This window comes from Parasteatoda tepidariorum, chromosome 8 (genome assembly GCF_982258835.1).
Source record: "Parasteatoda tepidariorum strain Cologne lab strain chromosome 8, Ptep-v5.0, whole genome shotgun sequence".
NCBI classification, from domain to species: domain Eukaryota; kingdom Metazoa; phylum Arthropoda; class Arachnida; order Araneae; family Theridiidae; genus Parasteatoda; species Parasteatoda tepidariorum.
In genome coordinates, this window is record NC_141762.1 from 98,971,105 (window position 1) to 98,988,228 (window position 17,124).

The window sequence follows — 17,124 nt, forward strand, 5'->3', positions numbered from 1 at the left end:
TATTATTATTACGAAAAAATAAAATTAAAAATGCGAAGTTCATAATATAATAATGAAATTACCAAAAAATTAACTGAAATTGACTAAAAATAAATAAATAAATAAAATAAACCAAAGTATACTTCAAATGTCTGATTTTTGTTATTACAAAATAAGAAGATTTAAAAAAAATTAGAAAACAAGAAAATTTTTTAAATTTATGAAGAATGAACCAATGATTACATTACAGATCTGTTTCTAATTATAATCCTCCTTTACTTAACTGGCACACAAAAAAAATCATAAGTTAATCTGTCCCCAATTCTATATGTCTCTAAATATTGTGCATATTGTTTTGAAATTACTATTTTTTTAGACAACATAGAACTGAAGAATAACACTTTGTTTAGGAAATAGTCGATAAGATCAGAGTTGCTATGATTTAGAATCTTTTCAACATGCTAATTACAACTAACAAAGAATTAAACCATCAAGCTGCAAATATTTTTGAGATGGATATAAAACAAGTCTAAAAAAATCTATCTGAAACTTAAGCTGGGCTATTTTCTAATTTTCATATTAAATTTTTTTGTTGGTAACTTTAACAAATTGAATGTCAATATATAAGTAGAATAAGTTAAAATTAAAAATGGTTAGATATTTTTTTGTGAAAAATAAGGAGTTGTTTCTAAATTTTAAAAAGTGAATATTCACAATACATAACAAAAGTATTAAACATAAAGTTGTTCTTAATAAATCAGAACTTGAAAGTCTATCTGAAACTTAAGTTGCGCTATTTTCTAATTTTATTATTAACTTTTTTGTAACCTGATGAAATTGAATGTCAAAGTATAAGTTGAATAGGTTAAAACTAAAATTGGTCATAATTTATTTTTGGTAAAAAATAAGGAGTTTCAAAATTTTAAGAAGTGAATATTCACAAATGCATAACGAAAGTATTAAAAATCAAGTAGTCATTATCTGGCCATACTGATCAAATAACAATCCTAATGAGATAATTAATGGTCTTACCCATAATGAGTAATTTAATGGTCTTACCCATTTTCAGTAATTTATTGGTTTTACCCGTAATGAGTAATTTAATGGCCTTACCCATCTTGAGGAGTCATGGCAGAAAGAAACTGTTTGGCACGATCTTCATTATAGTTACTACTGTCTAAAGCCATATTCACTAATGTTCTAGATACAGCAGGGAATTGCTCTTGCAGTCGACCAACCACTGTTGAAATCAAAACACACACAAATAAGATACATTTTATCCATATATGTCATAAAAGTGTCTCTGAAGTGACTGCCCTTAACATATAAAGGGTATCTGCTACATTTTAGATTGACTTTCCATGACTAATTCCAAGAATTTTTCAAGACTTACCAAAGTTACTATTTTCTCCAATAAAAACACAATAATAAATTTAAAAAAACATTATAATAACATTAATTGTAATGATAGGTATAACCAAAACTGTTATACTCTGCATCCTCATATTTATAGATCTTAAACTTAAAAAACAGTAAAGAAAGAATTAAAGCAATAAAATAGCTGAATAAAATACAAAAGCAAATAACTAAATACAATCAGATATATGTAGTCATTTAAACCTGTTTTATTTCTTATTCAAAGTAAGTGTATTATAAAAAACCTAAACTAGAATTTTAAATTGATAAAATAAAAAAGTAAAAAATAGATAAAAATATTCAGAAATCATGAAAATTTAAAAGATAATTCGCTTTAGAAATGAAGTTCTTTCCTTCCTTTTTTGAAAGAATACTATAATTTTTAAAGAACATAATAAAAATATTTTATATTTTAATAAAATATGACTGTGAGTGGGGATTTTGTTATAAATTCAGATATTCGGAACAATGTGAAATCGAGAGAGGGGGAAACTCCATATTAAAAATTTGACTTCTCAGCATCCTAAATTCATGACTTTCCATGGATTTTTTTTAAATAGTTAAAATCATGACATTTCATAACAAATTTTGTTCAATACCGAAATCCATGACTTTCCATGATTTTTCCAGACTTTCCAGGTGCGCAGATACCCTGCAAATACTTCAAGGATTTTTTTGTTTTAGTTATTTTTTCTTTTTAAAACTACCATGGAAAAAAATTCTAAATTTTATTTTCCAAACACTCAGGAAAACAACCTGCCAGACAACACGAGATTACCAATGAAATGATCGTTAATAGCAATGAAAATCAACATATAAAAATATCTCATACAGATGGACTAAAAGCTATCAAAAGCGCTTTTGAATATATAGAACAACAAGAAAACCAGCCTTCCTGTTATACCTAATAAAATGGCAAAACATTGCTGCAGAAAAGCGCCTAAGTAATGTAAAGCAAAAAACGATTAAGGACTTTAAGTAAAAACTCTTAAATTATCTTAAAGTATTTTTAAGTAAGCTTTTTAATTATAATATGAATGTATGTGGTGTACTCGTATAAATTTTTTATTTGTTAAATATATTACATTTATACCTACTCTTTCCTTTTTTATACTCTTCGCTTTAACAAAGTTTTTCGGTTATTCAAGTTAGTCGTGGTCTCGGAAAACCGGGACTCAACTGTATTTTTAAATTTCGTGTCAAAAATGAAGATTAAATAATCTACATAATAGGAGTAGCAAATTAATATTTAAGCAAGAAAAAAAGGAAAACACTATTGAAATCATCACTTTTGAGAGAGGTGGGTGCACAAACATCAAAACCAGTTTGATTGCATGAGAAAACATGGAAGGAAAGATGATAGTTAGAAACAATTCTTAATTTCATAGAGTATTTTAATAGGTTTTGATATTTTGTACTCCTACTTTTCTTAGCAATGATTTATCAGACTTCAATGGTATTTTAGTTTTCTTATACTCGCTTAAATATTAATTTGTGACCTTAAATGTCAATATTTATTAATATTATATTATAAAAAAAAAATGAATAACAATAAAAACAATGACAATCAGTTCTAATAAAAAATGCATAACATATATGATATTATGTAGCAACCGGAGAAGTTTATATTTTTCTTATTTAATTCCTGAAAAAAAGATTTAAAAAAAAAAGATATATTAAAGAATACCTTATATACCATGCAACACAAGTGTGATAAAAAAAGTTTAGAAATTTAAAGTTGATTAAAACTTTTTTAGATATTATGATTGTGACAAATAATTAAAATTGATTGAAAATAATTGAAATTGATTGATGAAGATAATTAAAATGGATAAATTTGGCCTTTTTTCACTGTGTCTGAAACTACGTGTCCATTGAAAACTGCAAAATTAAAAATTTAAAAAAAAGATTCAGAGTAAAGAATTTATGACAGAATTATGTGGTTTCTATAGAGAAGTACTAAGAATACAGCAATGATTTTTGTGCTTAAAATTTAAATAAGTTTCTATTGATTTACACTAGATGATACCCAACTAGAATGCTTTGAAAATTGGCAAGTAAAAATAAATGTTATTACTTTTTTAGGAATGCCAAACATAAAATTTTTAAAATGAAGTAGACAATATTAATTAACAATAAAAACAATATTAACCTAAGTCTGATGAATTAATTAAAAAAGGAGTTACAGCAGTTATTTATTAAAAAGTTTCAAAACTGTAAAAAAAAAAAAAAAAAAAAAAACTTAAAAGCTAATATTTTCATAAAAAAAACTTAAAAGCAAATATTTTCTTAAAAAAACTTAACAAGACTTTACACTTCACCCCCCCAAAAAAAATCATTTCAAATTAACTAGAATTTAGATATACATAGTTTTAAAACAAAAATTACAGTTAATTATTTATTTATTATTTTTCTTTGTAATAGCACTATACCTGCCAACATTGGAGAAATAAAATAACAGAGATTTTACTTAAGACATTTTTTAGGCTTCGAGTAAAGTTTTGATACATCAAGCACAAACATGTAAGCCAAAAAGAGAAATTCAAATTTGGAAATAATATAAGCATTTACATTTGGCAAAGTAAAAAATATGTATATAAATCTTAATCAAAAGATTTTTTTAAACCAATATTTTTAATTACTTAAACTATTTTATAACTGTTGTTACACAGCAGACCCAATTTCAGGTTTACGGCTACTTTGTATAATTTTTACTTCGCTAAACGTAAGTGCTTATGTAATTTTGTACTCTTGTAATTTTGAACCTAATCCAGAAGACAAGGGAACTCCTGAATCAATCAAGAATTAGGAGAAATTTGTCTTTGTGGAGCAATTTTTGATGGAACTAAACTGCATTTGCATTACATGGAAACCACAAAAACTTTTTACGATTAGCCTGACTGCAAGGGGTAATTAAACTATTAATATTCAACATACTGCAGTACTGGCAATAGCACTATCTGTTGAGGAATAAGAGAAGTATTTTTGCCATCACCGGATATTTTTTGGCCAAAATTATTTATTTATTTTTTTAAATTGGAGACAACAAATATGGAGAAATTTGAGAATGTAGGGGTAAACAGGAGATGGTTGTGAAATACAGGAGTCTTCATTAAAAAACAGGGGACTTGGCAGGCATGTAGCACTATTCGTTGTGAGATAAAATTTAAAAAAATGTTTTAACAATTAACTTCAGTTTATCACACAAAATGCCAAATCCAAAATATAGTATAACATTTGTGCCAAAAGTGATCATTTAACAAAAATGACAAGTTTGCCAAACTTCTGAACTAAGATCCATAGAATGAATACTCACATTGTAGTTTGTCTGACGCACTAGGTGGGATGACAATTATAGGACGTTCAGGTGGCGGAGAGGGACGTGGAATTTCAAGAGATGGCTTACGAATTGGCTGGCTATTATTTGGACGAGTAATTGGTGTATCACGCTTGGAATAGCCCATCCCAACTAAACGAGTCGATGCTTCTTGGGCATTATTGTCACAGCTGGAAAAAGACAAAAACAACCAAAAAACATTAGTAATATCAAAGAGATTTGTAAAAATTTCAGTGAGTGGAGTTTAATTTTTTCCATGTATAAATACAGGGTACATAGCCAAATCTTTCAACAAAAAATAAGCACCTTTTAAGTACTCAAAAAATATTTTTAAGCATTATAAACATTAACAAAATGTGAAATAATAGACTTTACATAATCATGATAAAATAACTAGTTTCTGACAAAGAACTCTTTTCTTGATTATATTAGCCATTATAAAATGATAAAGAGATTTTCTTGATTCGATATCAGAGAGAGGGAAATGAAGCTTGAAATTGAGAATATTTTGCAAAATGCAGCAGAGTTGCACATGAGAGTGCAATAATCTCACCGAACTCAGCTCAGTAGACGCACATGCAGACTCGCAAGTATTACAACAAATATGTAAAATGATTTGCGCTTTCATACGCTTTGGGCCAATACACCGAAATAGATTGTGGTTGAATGAATTGTGAAAACGTTGAATAGAACAATGAGAAAGTCATGCTTTTGCATATGGCATGGCGAAAATCGGCATAGTAAAGAAAAAAAATCTCAATTTTGAAAAGGGAAAATTAACCACTTTTTAAAAACAAACAATGAAAAAACCACCTTCAAGAGTTTTTAAAAAACAAACAATGAAAATAAGCACATTTAAGCACTTTTTAAACATACTATGCACCATGAAATAGGACAGACAGCACCAGAAGTAAGAAAACATTTTTAAAATTTCAGCAACACTATGAGCATTTCCAATCTATGGTAAAAATATCAACACTTTTTTTCTTCTTCTTTAAATAGCATGATTTGTGTCTCTGAGAAGTATGCAAATTTTGTCTCAAAGCATTTGTTAATTCATGATAGAACAGACTTTAGCAAAGTCATATTAATTGTGAAATTATAATTTAAAATGCCTTTACCCATGCTATCTTAGATTTTAGGTTAAATTTTTGATTTGCACTTTCATGATTTTTCTTCTTTTTTTTTCGTACTTAACAAACTTTTGGGGATATATTACTATCTGACAGCACAAGACGCCTTTTAAAACAGGTAGCAAATAAAAGGGTTACATTATTGTTACCTATTTTAAATGGATAAATAATGCTACCTATTGATTAGGTAGGTTAGGGGTGCACAACCTTTTTGAGTGAAGGGCCACTTGCACAGCAGGTTGCCTAACGAAGGGCCGCACATGTATTTAGACACGTTAATGACAAATGTAGTAATGTTTATTTAAACATTAGCGTTCCATTTTTTTTATCAATAAACTTAGTAATATCAATAACTTAGTAGTGTTATTAAAATTCATTCAAAAATAAAAAAACTTATACTTTTTTTTTATGTAAAAAAAAAAACTTGCTATTTTTATCATATGAACAATAGATTTATCTAAATAAATAAACATTGAAGAAAAGAAATATTTTTTTTATCATATCAAGCAATACGAAAATTCATTTTAGAATTAAATTCTAATAAATAAAAAAAAACTGCAATGCCCACAGAATGAAAGTAGGAAAAAAATTTTTCCAGATATTTTCTACCCCATTTTCTCTAGAAAAAAATAAATTACCTTTAAATGGAATGCATTGAACTGCAAAGTGACATTCAACTGAAAGAAAAAATTGGGAATGTTTCTCTACTGGAGTTTCATAGAATACATATCCCGTGATAAATATCCTAATTTTCACTATCATGCTTTATTAATGTCTTCAGCTTTTGACAGTACCAATATTTGTGAACAATTATTTTCAAGAATGAAGCAGACAAAAAACAAAAATAGGGCAAAGATCACTGACAAACATCTTGAAAATGCATTAAGAACTGCCACCTCGTTCGCTGAACCCGATATCATCCAAACTAAATGAAATGAAACTTCTACAATTTTAAAATAAATATGTACCTATACATAACTAATTCAAATTTTAAAAAAAAAATTAAATTATAAAAAGAAGTTAAATAATTTTAATAAAACTGCATGGAGTTAATTTTTATTTCAATTTGTTGAATAAATATTGTATACGCGGCAAAGCAAATTTTTTCTTTTTTGCAATGTGGCCCTCAAACGATCATAGTTTAGACACCCTAACAGGGTAGGCAAGTTTTTGACACATGACAGTTTTTACCGGTTTATACCATGTATTTTATCGTCATGTCAAAAAAACCTCTGTCAAAAACCCATAGTTTTGGTAAAACTGTATTTTTATTTGAGTTAACTGCTTATAATTTAAAATTAATTCATTTTTGGGCAATAAAATTAGAAAAAAAGTTTTTAAAAGATATTTAAGAACAAATTCTTGCATTTCCCAACATGATTATATCAAAACATACAATTTGAAGTAAAATATTAGGATACTCAACAAAATTTTCAACATTTCCAAGCATCATTTTGTTTAGCATATTACATTACTGAAGAATGTCAAGTCATTCTTGACTTAGTTGCAAGTTTTGAAAGTTTTGCTTAGCTTATTTCTAATATTTAAGAAATGCCAAATTTTAAATTCTTCTTTTTAGTTCTTGAATTTATTAATAGTTCCAAGCTTTTTTGTTTGATTGTTTATTTCTAACAATTAAGAAGAGCAAAATTTTGAATCCTTTGCAAATCAAGCTATAATGATAAAGGTAAGTATCACTATTTTCAGTAAGTATATTACAATATTTCTATATGAATGTATATCCTTCTATAAGAATACATGTACATCGTTGCAAAATCAATAGCAATCCATTTACTTACGACATTCATTTATAAAGACAATTATGTGAAAATAATATATTCAGGGTATCCGCGCACCTGGAAAGTCATGAATTTCAGTATTGAACAAAATTTGTCATAAAATGCCATGATTTTTACTATTTTTTAAAAAATAATCATGGAAAGTAATGAATTTAGGTCTCCAAAAAATCTAATTTTTAAAATGGAATCCCCCCTCCCCCCCAATTTCATCCTGTGCCCAATATCTGAATTCCTAACAAAATCATCACTCAGGCATATTTTATTAAAATATAAAATGATTTTATCATGTTCTTTAAAAAGTATCTTTAGAATTTAATTCTGCTGGAAAAAAAATTATTTACCTTTGTATTTTTTTCCAGCTATTTTATTGTTTCAAATCTTTCTTTACTCTGTTTTTTAAATTTAAAATCTATAAATATGAAGATACAGTGTATAGCAGTTTTGGTTATACCTATCACTTCGATTAAAATTATTATAATGCTTTTTTAAATTTATTGTTGCGTTTTTGTCAGAGAAAATAGTAACATCGTTAAGTCATGAAAAATTCTTGGAATTAGTCATGAAAAGTCATGAATTTGAAAATCTAAAATGTAGCAGATACCCTGTATATTGTTCGCTTCATACCATAAATTAAAGAAAACAGTAGGTTTTTGACGGTTTTTACTGGTAAAAATACGGTTTTTACCACTGTCATGTCAAAAACCAGTTTTTGATGGCAAAAACTGCACCCTAACTGTATGAAATATCAAATTTGATAACTTAAACATGAATTCAAGATCTAAAAAGAGGTTTGTCTTACTTATTCAGTACGTCAAAAAGGACAGCTTCATCACACTCGGGGAAAACAAGTTTAAGGTATCGTAATTTCATTTTAGGAGAACTCGGGTGAGGACTTTGAAGACGGCTGTTGTAGCCTCTGTTGCCAGAGACTAAAGCTCCAATAACTTCATGCTCTTGATTATGGTACCTAAATGAGACAAGCATATAGCGTCTCATGATGATCAATGATTTTAAGTACATTGAATAATCTAGGAACACATTTAAAAACTTCTTTTACTAAAGAATAAAGTAATCAAATGTAAACAAATAAGAAAAAGGAAATGAATTAAATTGCAGTTACAAATAATACCTCACACATTTATATTTATTGCTTTTTTTTCTCAAATCTTTTAAATAAAATTATAAAATATCTTGCAGGTTTTTTATTTTCTAATCGTTCATAAAAATAGAAATACCTACTTAGAAATTAATAATTACTGAGTAATATTAATATAACTTCCTGAAAATTAATGCAATTTTAATTGAGTTTTATCATTGTAGCTATTTACTGACTCTGAACATTAAAACATACACTTCAAGTAGTTTTTCTTTCCTTATTTATTTTTATCTTTGTTCTGAAAAAAGAGCACATAAAATTTAATAAAAGGTAATTAAAATTAAGTTTTAAAGTAAAAAGAAGTCATATCAACTTTTATCCTACATTAATGTTTTTGTTTGCAGAAACCAAATAAAACAGTTAAATAATCAAACAATGAGTTTTACATAACTTATAACCTTAACACATGATTTATTAAAATATACAAAAACATATTGAAATTAAAATTTTAAAACATGGTGAATAATACGTATGTCCATTGTAAGTTACAAATATGCTCAAGATCAGCTGTTTTACGTAACTTATAACAATTACATACGATTTATTAAGATATCGAAAAACATGCAGAAACAAACACGGTGAATAATACGTACATCCGTTGTAAGTTCCGAATATGCTCAGGATCAGCTGCAGGGAAAAAATTCCGCAGTTTGTGAAAGAGAGCCTCATCGACTTGGAACACCTGAACTTCATTCTAAAATTTAGAATTTCCTTATTCATCAACATTCTATGTTTGTACCAGTCAAAATCAATGCCAATTCTAGACTATATTTCTCTAATTAATTTACACAGAAATGATATTTCGTGTTTTAGTATTTTTCTTTTTCAGTGTTCTACAATTCCAATACAAATGACAAAATAAAATTGAGTAAATATTTTAGAGTAGCAAAAAGGCGTAATTTATTGAGTTAAATAAGCCAATTTCAATACACTAAGCAAAGAACCATTCAAACCTTTTGCAATTTGGGTGTTGTTTCAACCGAGAACGTCTGCGCCCTGGGTTGTCCTTCAGCTAATAAAGCACTCACCACCACATTTTCTCTGTTATGGTATCTAGAGTTGATTTTAAAAAAAATAGCTTTTAAACTTTATTTAATCAAAACTTCATCCTACAAAAATAATTTTTAAAAATTAAGCAAAGACTCAACAGGAAGCTATACCGCAGGAGACAATCTTCTTATCAAATTCTCTTTCACCGACATAAGTCATTCAGAGTATGGAAAAAGTGAGTTCAGAGAAACCTAGATCAGCGATTGAAGATACTACATTATTTTTGTAGTTTACTACATTTAAAACTACTTTGTTTGTAATGTAGTTAGCTACAACTACCTTTTTTTTAATGTGATGACTGCGAACTTCTTTGGAATTGTAGTGACTACTTTGCTCATTTAAGGAATTGAACTTTGCTGCAGAACGTAATTTACGCCTGTATAATTTACACTGCTGGAGAAATTAATTTATACATTATGTTCAAAATGGTTTTGAATAAGAAATTGGCTTACATTAAATGTGAAGAATTGTTTAGAAACATCAACCTTTTATGCCGTTCTAGTCAGCGAATATTTAATGTTAATCATCAAATACTTGCAATTCCTTTGAAATAACATCACCGTTTTACGAGTGCACATTCGTATGTGAAAGTGTGACCAAAATGACAAATTATTTATTATTCATAATGGCTAGCTTAAATACTAGTTTCACGTGATTCTAAATACGCAATTCTTGTTAATTCACAGTCACAGGGGCATTTTTTAAAAAAAACGTCCTTTGACAGACCTGCGAAGATTTGAAACCCATCAGATTCGAAAAATGAGTTGTGTTAGAATCATGTTTGTATACTAAACTAACGTAAATAGTTGCCAGGAATTGCTAAAAACTATTTTTTTTTGCTTTTTGTATTTCGATACTCACTACACTACTTTAAAAAAGTAGCACACTATACTATAAACTACGAAAAAAAGTAGAGACTACAGTAGTTTTACTATTTGTGTGTTTGACCACTGATCTAGATGCTTCAAATGCTGAAATTTTTTCTTCTTCAAAACATTCAAATGCTAGCAAATTGTAGTCGAATTAAACAGTGGAAAATTAATAATGCCATCATTTGAGTAAATTTTGTTATTTTCAAAACATTCTTTCAGCACTTGAAACTTCATGTCTTACTTTAAGTTTACTTGAAATCACTTTTTCTATACTGAAAATTTTTAAATAAAAATGAAAGTGAACTTGCCATGAGAAGTTCCTTCCTTGGCATAGCATCCTCTTAAACAATTAAAAAAATTTTTTGAATATGAAACTTACAAATCAAGCATCAGAATACTAATAGTTTTGATTCAGATTAAGCAGAAAAATTTGAATCTAAGTTTTCAGAAACTTTTTCAGCAACGTATAATACAAAAGGGATTTCAAAAATAAAGAGATAGAAAGAAAGAAAATATTAAGGAAATAAAACTTATGCTATATGGCATTAAACAGTAAAAAACAATAAATAAATAATAATAAGTAGGTTAAATAAATAGACAAGAAATGATTTAGCTACATACACTGGTGGACAAAATTAAGAGACGGAAGACATTTTCCCAAATATCTCAAAAAATACTGAATATAAATAAATGAAATTTGGTATGGATATAGCTTATTCCATGATAATAAAGTATTCAAAACAAAAATGAAAGTGCCATTCACTGGCAAGACCTATTGCAAATAAATTCAATGTAGTCTGAATTTAAGGATAAAAGATGACAATAAAAGTGAGGCTTGTACAGTGTGTGTTGCCTCTAGTATTGTGTATGGTCACCCCTGACAGACAGCATGCACAACAAGTATGCATGCTGTTAATAAGGGAGTTAAGGAGGACTTGTGGAAGATCCTCTCATTCTTCCACCAGAGCAATTTTTAACTCCAGAATGGTTCTGGGGGGAGGTTGGTGCATCGCAATAGCTCTCCCAAGAGCAGCCCAAGCATGTTCAATAGGATTCAGGTCAGGGGCATGGGTGCAAGTTGGAAAAAAGGCCAAGACTGAAAATTTTTTGACTGAAATACCTAACATACACAATACCCCCTCGACATATGCAAACTATCGAAGAAAGCTTTACCATAATACATCAAGTTTAACAGGCATGAAAGTGGACAAAAATTAAAAAAACTGAACTTTTACTACGCAGGTCACTAGGAGGAGGGGAGAGGGCTCTATATGATACTGAGATTTATAAAAGCAACTTTTAACAATGCTGGGAGACTTTTATTCAATATTTAAAGTGGCAGAAGCATTTAGACAGTTAACTAAAAAATTTTCTTAAATGTAATTTTCAAATTTTGACCACTAATACATAAAAAAAAAGCAATTATAGGAAGGCGCGACTATTAAATTACTTACTAATGAAAAATATATCACATCTTTACAGTAACTAATTCAAGAGAAAACTTACTTCTACTTCTTTCAAGAATCGTGATATTGGGTTTTAAAATCGCGTGAATATGAATCTTGATATTGGATTTTAAAATCGCATGAATATGAATCGCAATTTTGGATTTCAAAATCGCATGAATATGAATCGTGCCGTTGGATTTTAAAATCGCGTGAATGTGAATCGCGCTGTTGGATTTTAAAATCGGGTGAATATGAATCGCGATTTGGGATTTTAAAATCGCGTGAATGTGAATCGTGCTGTTGGATTTTAAAATCGCGTGGAATATGAATCGTGCAGTTGGATTTTAAAAACACGAAGATACAAATCACGATATTGGATTCTAAAATCGCGTGAATACAAATCACGATATTAGATTTTAAAATCGCGTGAATATGAATCTCCATTTTGGATTCTAAAATCGCGTGAATATGAATCACGATATTGGATTTTAAAATCGCGTGAATATGAATCGCGATTTTGGATTTTAAAACACGAAAATACAAATCATGATATTGGATTTTAAAATCGCGTGAATGTGAATCGTGCTGTTGGATTTTAAAGACACGAAAATACAAATTGCGATATTGAATTTTTAAATCGGGTGAATGTGAATCGTGCTGTTGGATTTTAAAGACACGAAAATACAAATTGCGATATTGAATTTTTAAATCGCGTGAATAAGAATCACGATGCATAATTTTTAGATCACGTGAATACGAATCGCAGTGAGAAATTTTTAAATAGCGTAAAAATACGAAAAACGATATCTGATATTACAACTGCGTGATAACGAATCGCAAAATTGGATTTAAAAATGCGTGAATACGAATCGCGACGTTGGATTTTAAACTCACGAGAATACAAATCGCGATATTGGGTTTTAAACTCACGAGAATACAAATCGCGATATTGAGTTTCAAAAACGCTTAAATACAAATCGCGATATTGGATTTTTAAATTGAGTGAATAGGAATTGCTAGTACGATTTTTAAATATCGTAAAAAAATTGCAACACGTAAGTTTTAAATCAGTTAAATACGAAAATCGATGATTGATATTAAAATCATCTGATTAAAAATCGCGATTTTAGCAGACCGTTGCAGTTCCTAATATTTAAAATTCCGAAAATCAGCCAAAAAAAAAAATCAAATATCGGCGGCCGAAACAAAACGCTTAGATTCCTTTCCACTCTATAGCGGAAGTCGCGGCAACCCGACTATCGTTCGGGCGGCTTGGGTTTCGCCAATAGGACTTCCCAAAAATTTTAGTTTTTGGAACATGGTCGGAAATTTTCAAAATTGGGAAGAAAAAAAAAGTGGATTTCCGCTTTTTCGCGGAAGTCTTTCGTCCTTGGTTTAAATACTGTACAAAAAATATTTATTCATGTCTTTTAATAAAATAACAACAGGACATAAGAAAGTAGACCAATAACGTAGACCTAAAAAGTATTTTTAAGGACAGAAAAAATAAATTCCGATTTCCGTCTTCGAGTCAGTCTTGATTCCGTCTTTCTTCCGTCCGCGGACATTTTCGAAAGACGGAAATCCGTCCTGGGGACGGAAGACTTGCACCCATGGTCAGGGGATAAGGCTGGCCAATCCATTCTTTGAATATCCTCGCTTTCCAGATACTCATCAACCATGAGAGCCCTATGTGGTCGCACATTGTTGTCCTTAAAAATGAACTCAGGGCCAACAGCACCTCTGAAAAGACGCACATAGGGCTCTAGGACCTCCTGCCTGTACCTCTGGGCATTCACGGAACCATTGTCAAACACATGGAACGGTGGGCGGGTATCTTGCATGATCCCTGCCCAAACCATGAGTCCTCCAACAGCATAATGTTCCCTTTCGATAATGTTGCTGGGATGGTATCGAGTTCCAGGTTCCCTCCATATCAATAACCGTCCAGAATCAGGTTGTAGACTGAATCTGGACTCATCGGTGAAGAGAACATTAGCCCATTGCTGTGTCCAATTCTGATGTTGTCTGCACCATTCTGCACACCCTCTTTTGTGGGAGTGAGTGAGTGAGATGCAAATAACGGACATCCTGGCATACAGCCCTCATTCACGGAGTCTCCTGAAAATTGTCTTACTCGAAATTGATGTTCCTGTAGCAGCCCTGAGGCCCCTAGACAATTGAATGGCTGTAGCCGTCCTTTGGCGCTTAGCTGAAAGGAACAAATACTGATCTTCATTGGCCGTTGTAGCCCTCGGGCGACCTTGTCCTGGTTGTCTGCATACTGTCCCACTAGTTTTAAATTAACTCCACAAATTGGAAATAACACTTGGTGTTATATCCAATTCCCTAGCAATCTGAGCTTGGGACTGGCCTATCTCAAGTCTATCCACAATTCTCCACCTCATACCTTCGTCTGAACGACGATGTTCACCCATTTTACCTAAAAAGCAGCAAGAAACAATAAGATTATTCCAAAAATGCACTAAAATCTGCAACTGTGTTGAAGAGTGGAATGAGAAGAACAGCTCGATGCGGACTTTTATACCTCCTGCTGGCTTAGCAACGCCCACAATACTACGTAAACTTATGCCAGGGCCAATAGCGCTACAGTGACCATATATGGCAATCAACTGTCCAGGTTTTGTGCGGTATTTTTAGAAAAATGTGCGAAAATGCTTTCCATCTCTTCATTTTGTCCACCAGTGTATAATGAGAAATTTTTTTTTCCATTCAACTTTAGTTTTGGGTTTATCTAATCAATTTTAATTTTATTCAACATTATACAGTTGTATCACAGCTTATATAAATATATACATATATAAGTTAAAAATATTTATAATTATATACAATACCAACCAAAAGTTTAGACTCACTCTTGAATTTGTAAAAATGAACAAACAACAAGATTTTTAAACTGAAAATCAAAACAAATTAACCTTATTTTGACAAATACAGGTACACTTATGCAGTAAAAACTATAATTTTATGTATAACTTACGAATTTCATTCAATCTTGGATTCTTCAAAATATACTCTTTTAGCCTTAATCAAAGCAGTGCATAGTTTTTGGTATTCTTTTTATCAGTTTTTGCAATGATCCAGTTGAGATCTGGTTCCAGCAAACTAAGTAAAGATTCCCAAAGTGTGTTTTGATTAGTACTTCACATTTTCCTAACATTTCTATCGATTTCATCTCACAATAGCTCAACAGGATTAATATCAGGGGATTGAGGGGGCCAATCCATGCATTTGAGAACTTTTTTCTTTTCTTTTGATAAAATGTAGTTTCTACACAATTTCAATGTTTTGGATCGTTATCTTGCTGAAAAATAAATCCGTGACCAATGATTATCTGTCCACATGGAAAAGCGTAACGCTGCAATATTCTGTGATATTTTTTATCCATAATTCCTTCAATTCTTACAAAATCCCCAACTTTGTCACCGGCAAAACATCCCCAAACCACGACTGAACCTCCACCATGCTTCACAGTTGATAGCAAACATTGACTTTTCATACGTTCACCAACTGTACAATGAACATACTGCCTTCGTTTGCTTCCAAGCAACTCAAATTTTGATTCCTCAGTAAATAAAAAATTAGACAACTATTCTTAAGACCAGTTAACATGATTTTTAGCATATTGCAGTCGTTTAACTATGTCTCGTTTTTTCAAAAGAGGTTATCTAGCAGCTACACAACCTTTTAAACTATAGTCACAAAGTCGACATTGTACAGTAGTTACTGACACAGTTATCTGCCATCTTACTGAACATCTGCCTGAAAACTTACTTTGAATGCAGATAAACTTATCATCATATTTGGACGTTATTCTAGGTCTCCTTGATCGTTGTCAGCTCTTATTTTGGCCAGTTTCTTTCTTCCTCTGCAAAGTTCTGAGAAAAACTAGGTCTGGGAAAAACTAGTTTTAGAGGCAATTTGTCTACTAGAATGCCTTCTTCATGAAGCACAATAATAACTGCATATGTTTTGACACTTATTTCTAGTTTTTGACCCATACTTCTGTAATAAATTATTTTAAAAAATTTAAACTTTTTTTTTTAATATGTACCAGTTATTCTGGCAAAATAAGGCTATTATATCAGTATTTTAATATCATCTCAATTCAGGTCACGCAGGATTGGGGTAAGATATACTGCACAAGAATTCCAATTAATGCTATCAAAGTAATCTGAAAATTTGAAAGTAAAAAGAGAGCCACGGAGTTGAACATTAGTGTCATAAACCAAAAAATAGGTAGACTGTTCAAGTACAATGAAAAATACTATAATGAAGAGCAGTAGGGACTCAGGGGATAGAGCGCTCGCTTCCTAACTTGGTGAACCAGGTTCAATCCCAGTAATGGATGGGATCTGAATTCCGCTCCCGGCTCACACCGACCACAGTGCTGACTTAAAATATCCTCAGTGGTAGACGGATCATGGGTTAGAGGGTTTCGTGATTTTCCTCACCAGGTAACAGAAATGTGGGTGAGTTTATTTAAAAAAGTACTCCACAAAGGCAAATTTCACCCAGTACTTGATCCAGGAGTTCCCTTGTCTTCTGGATTGGGTTCAAAATTGCAAGGCTACGCAGTTGAACACAGTAGTCGTAAACCCAAAATTGGGTCGGTTGTTCAACGACAGTTGTAAAATAAAAAAATATTATAATGAGCCATTATTTTAGATATGCAAGACATTAAATTCAAAGGAAATTTTTTTGTAGAGTAAATGAGAACTCACTGTTTCAGAAGCTTCCATATATGTCCTTCATCAACTGTTGGAAATTGCACACACAGTTTCATCAAGATCTGCTCATCTACCTCAACAGAGTTTTCTTGCTAAAATATTAAAATAAGCAATCAACCAATACCAGACATGATAGTGGATATACAACAACTGGAGAAGGAGAATTAACTTTGAACTGTACAA

General features: G+C 30.5%; 1 protein-coding gene across 2 annotated transcripts in view; it reads right to left on the bottom strand.

The window, feature by feature from the left end:
• LOC107443058 (uncharacterized) overlaps nucleotides 1-17,124 on the bottom strand; it is a 48,879-nt gene that overhangs the window by 11,831 nt on the left and 19,924 nt on the right. For both annotated transcript variants that reach the window (XM_043052190.3, XM_087169493.1), the window contains 6 exons: nucleotides 16,936-17,033; nucleotides 9,774-9,873; nucleotides 9,414-9,514; nucleotides 8,464-8,631; nucleotides 4,712-4,902; nucleotides 1,093-1,219 (listed from right to left, as the gene is read on the bottom strand). In XM_043052190.3, the coding sequence (XP_042908124.3) occupies nucleotides 1,093-1,219; nucleotides 4,712-4,902; nucleotides 8,464-8,631; nucleotides 9,414-9,514; nucleotides 9,774-9,873; nucleotides 16,936-17,033 (785 nt within the window). The remainder of the gene's footprint in view (nucleotides 1-1,092; nucleotides 1,220-4,711; nucleotides 4,903-8,463; nucleotides 8,632-9,413; nucleotides 9,515-9,773; nucleotides 9,874-16,935; nucleotides 17,034-17,124) is intronic.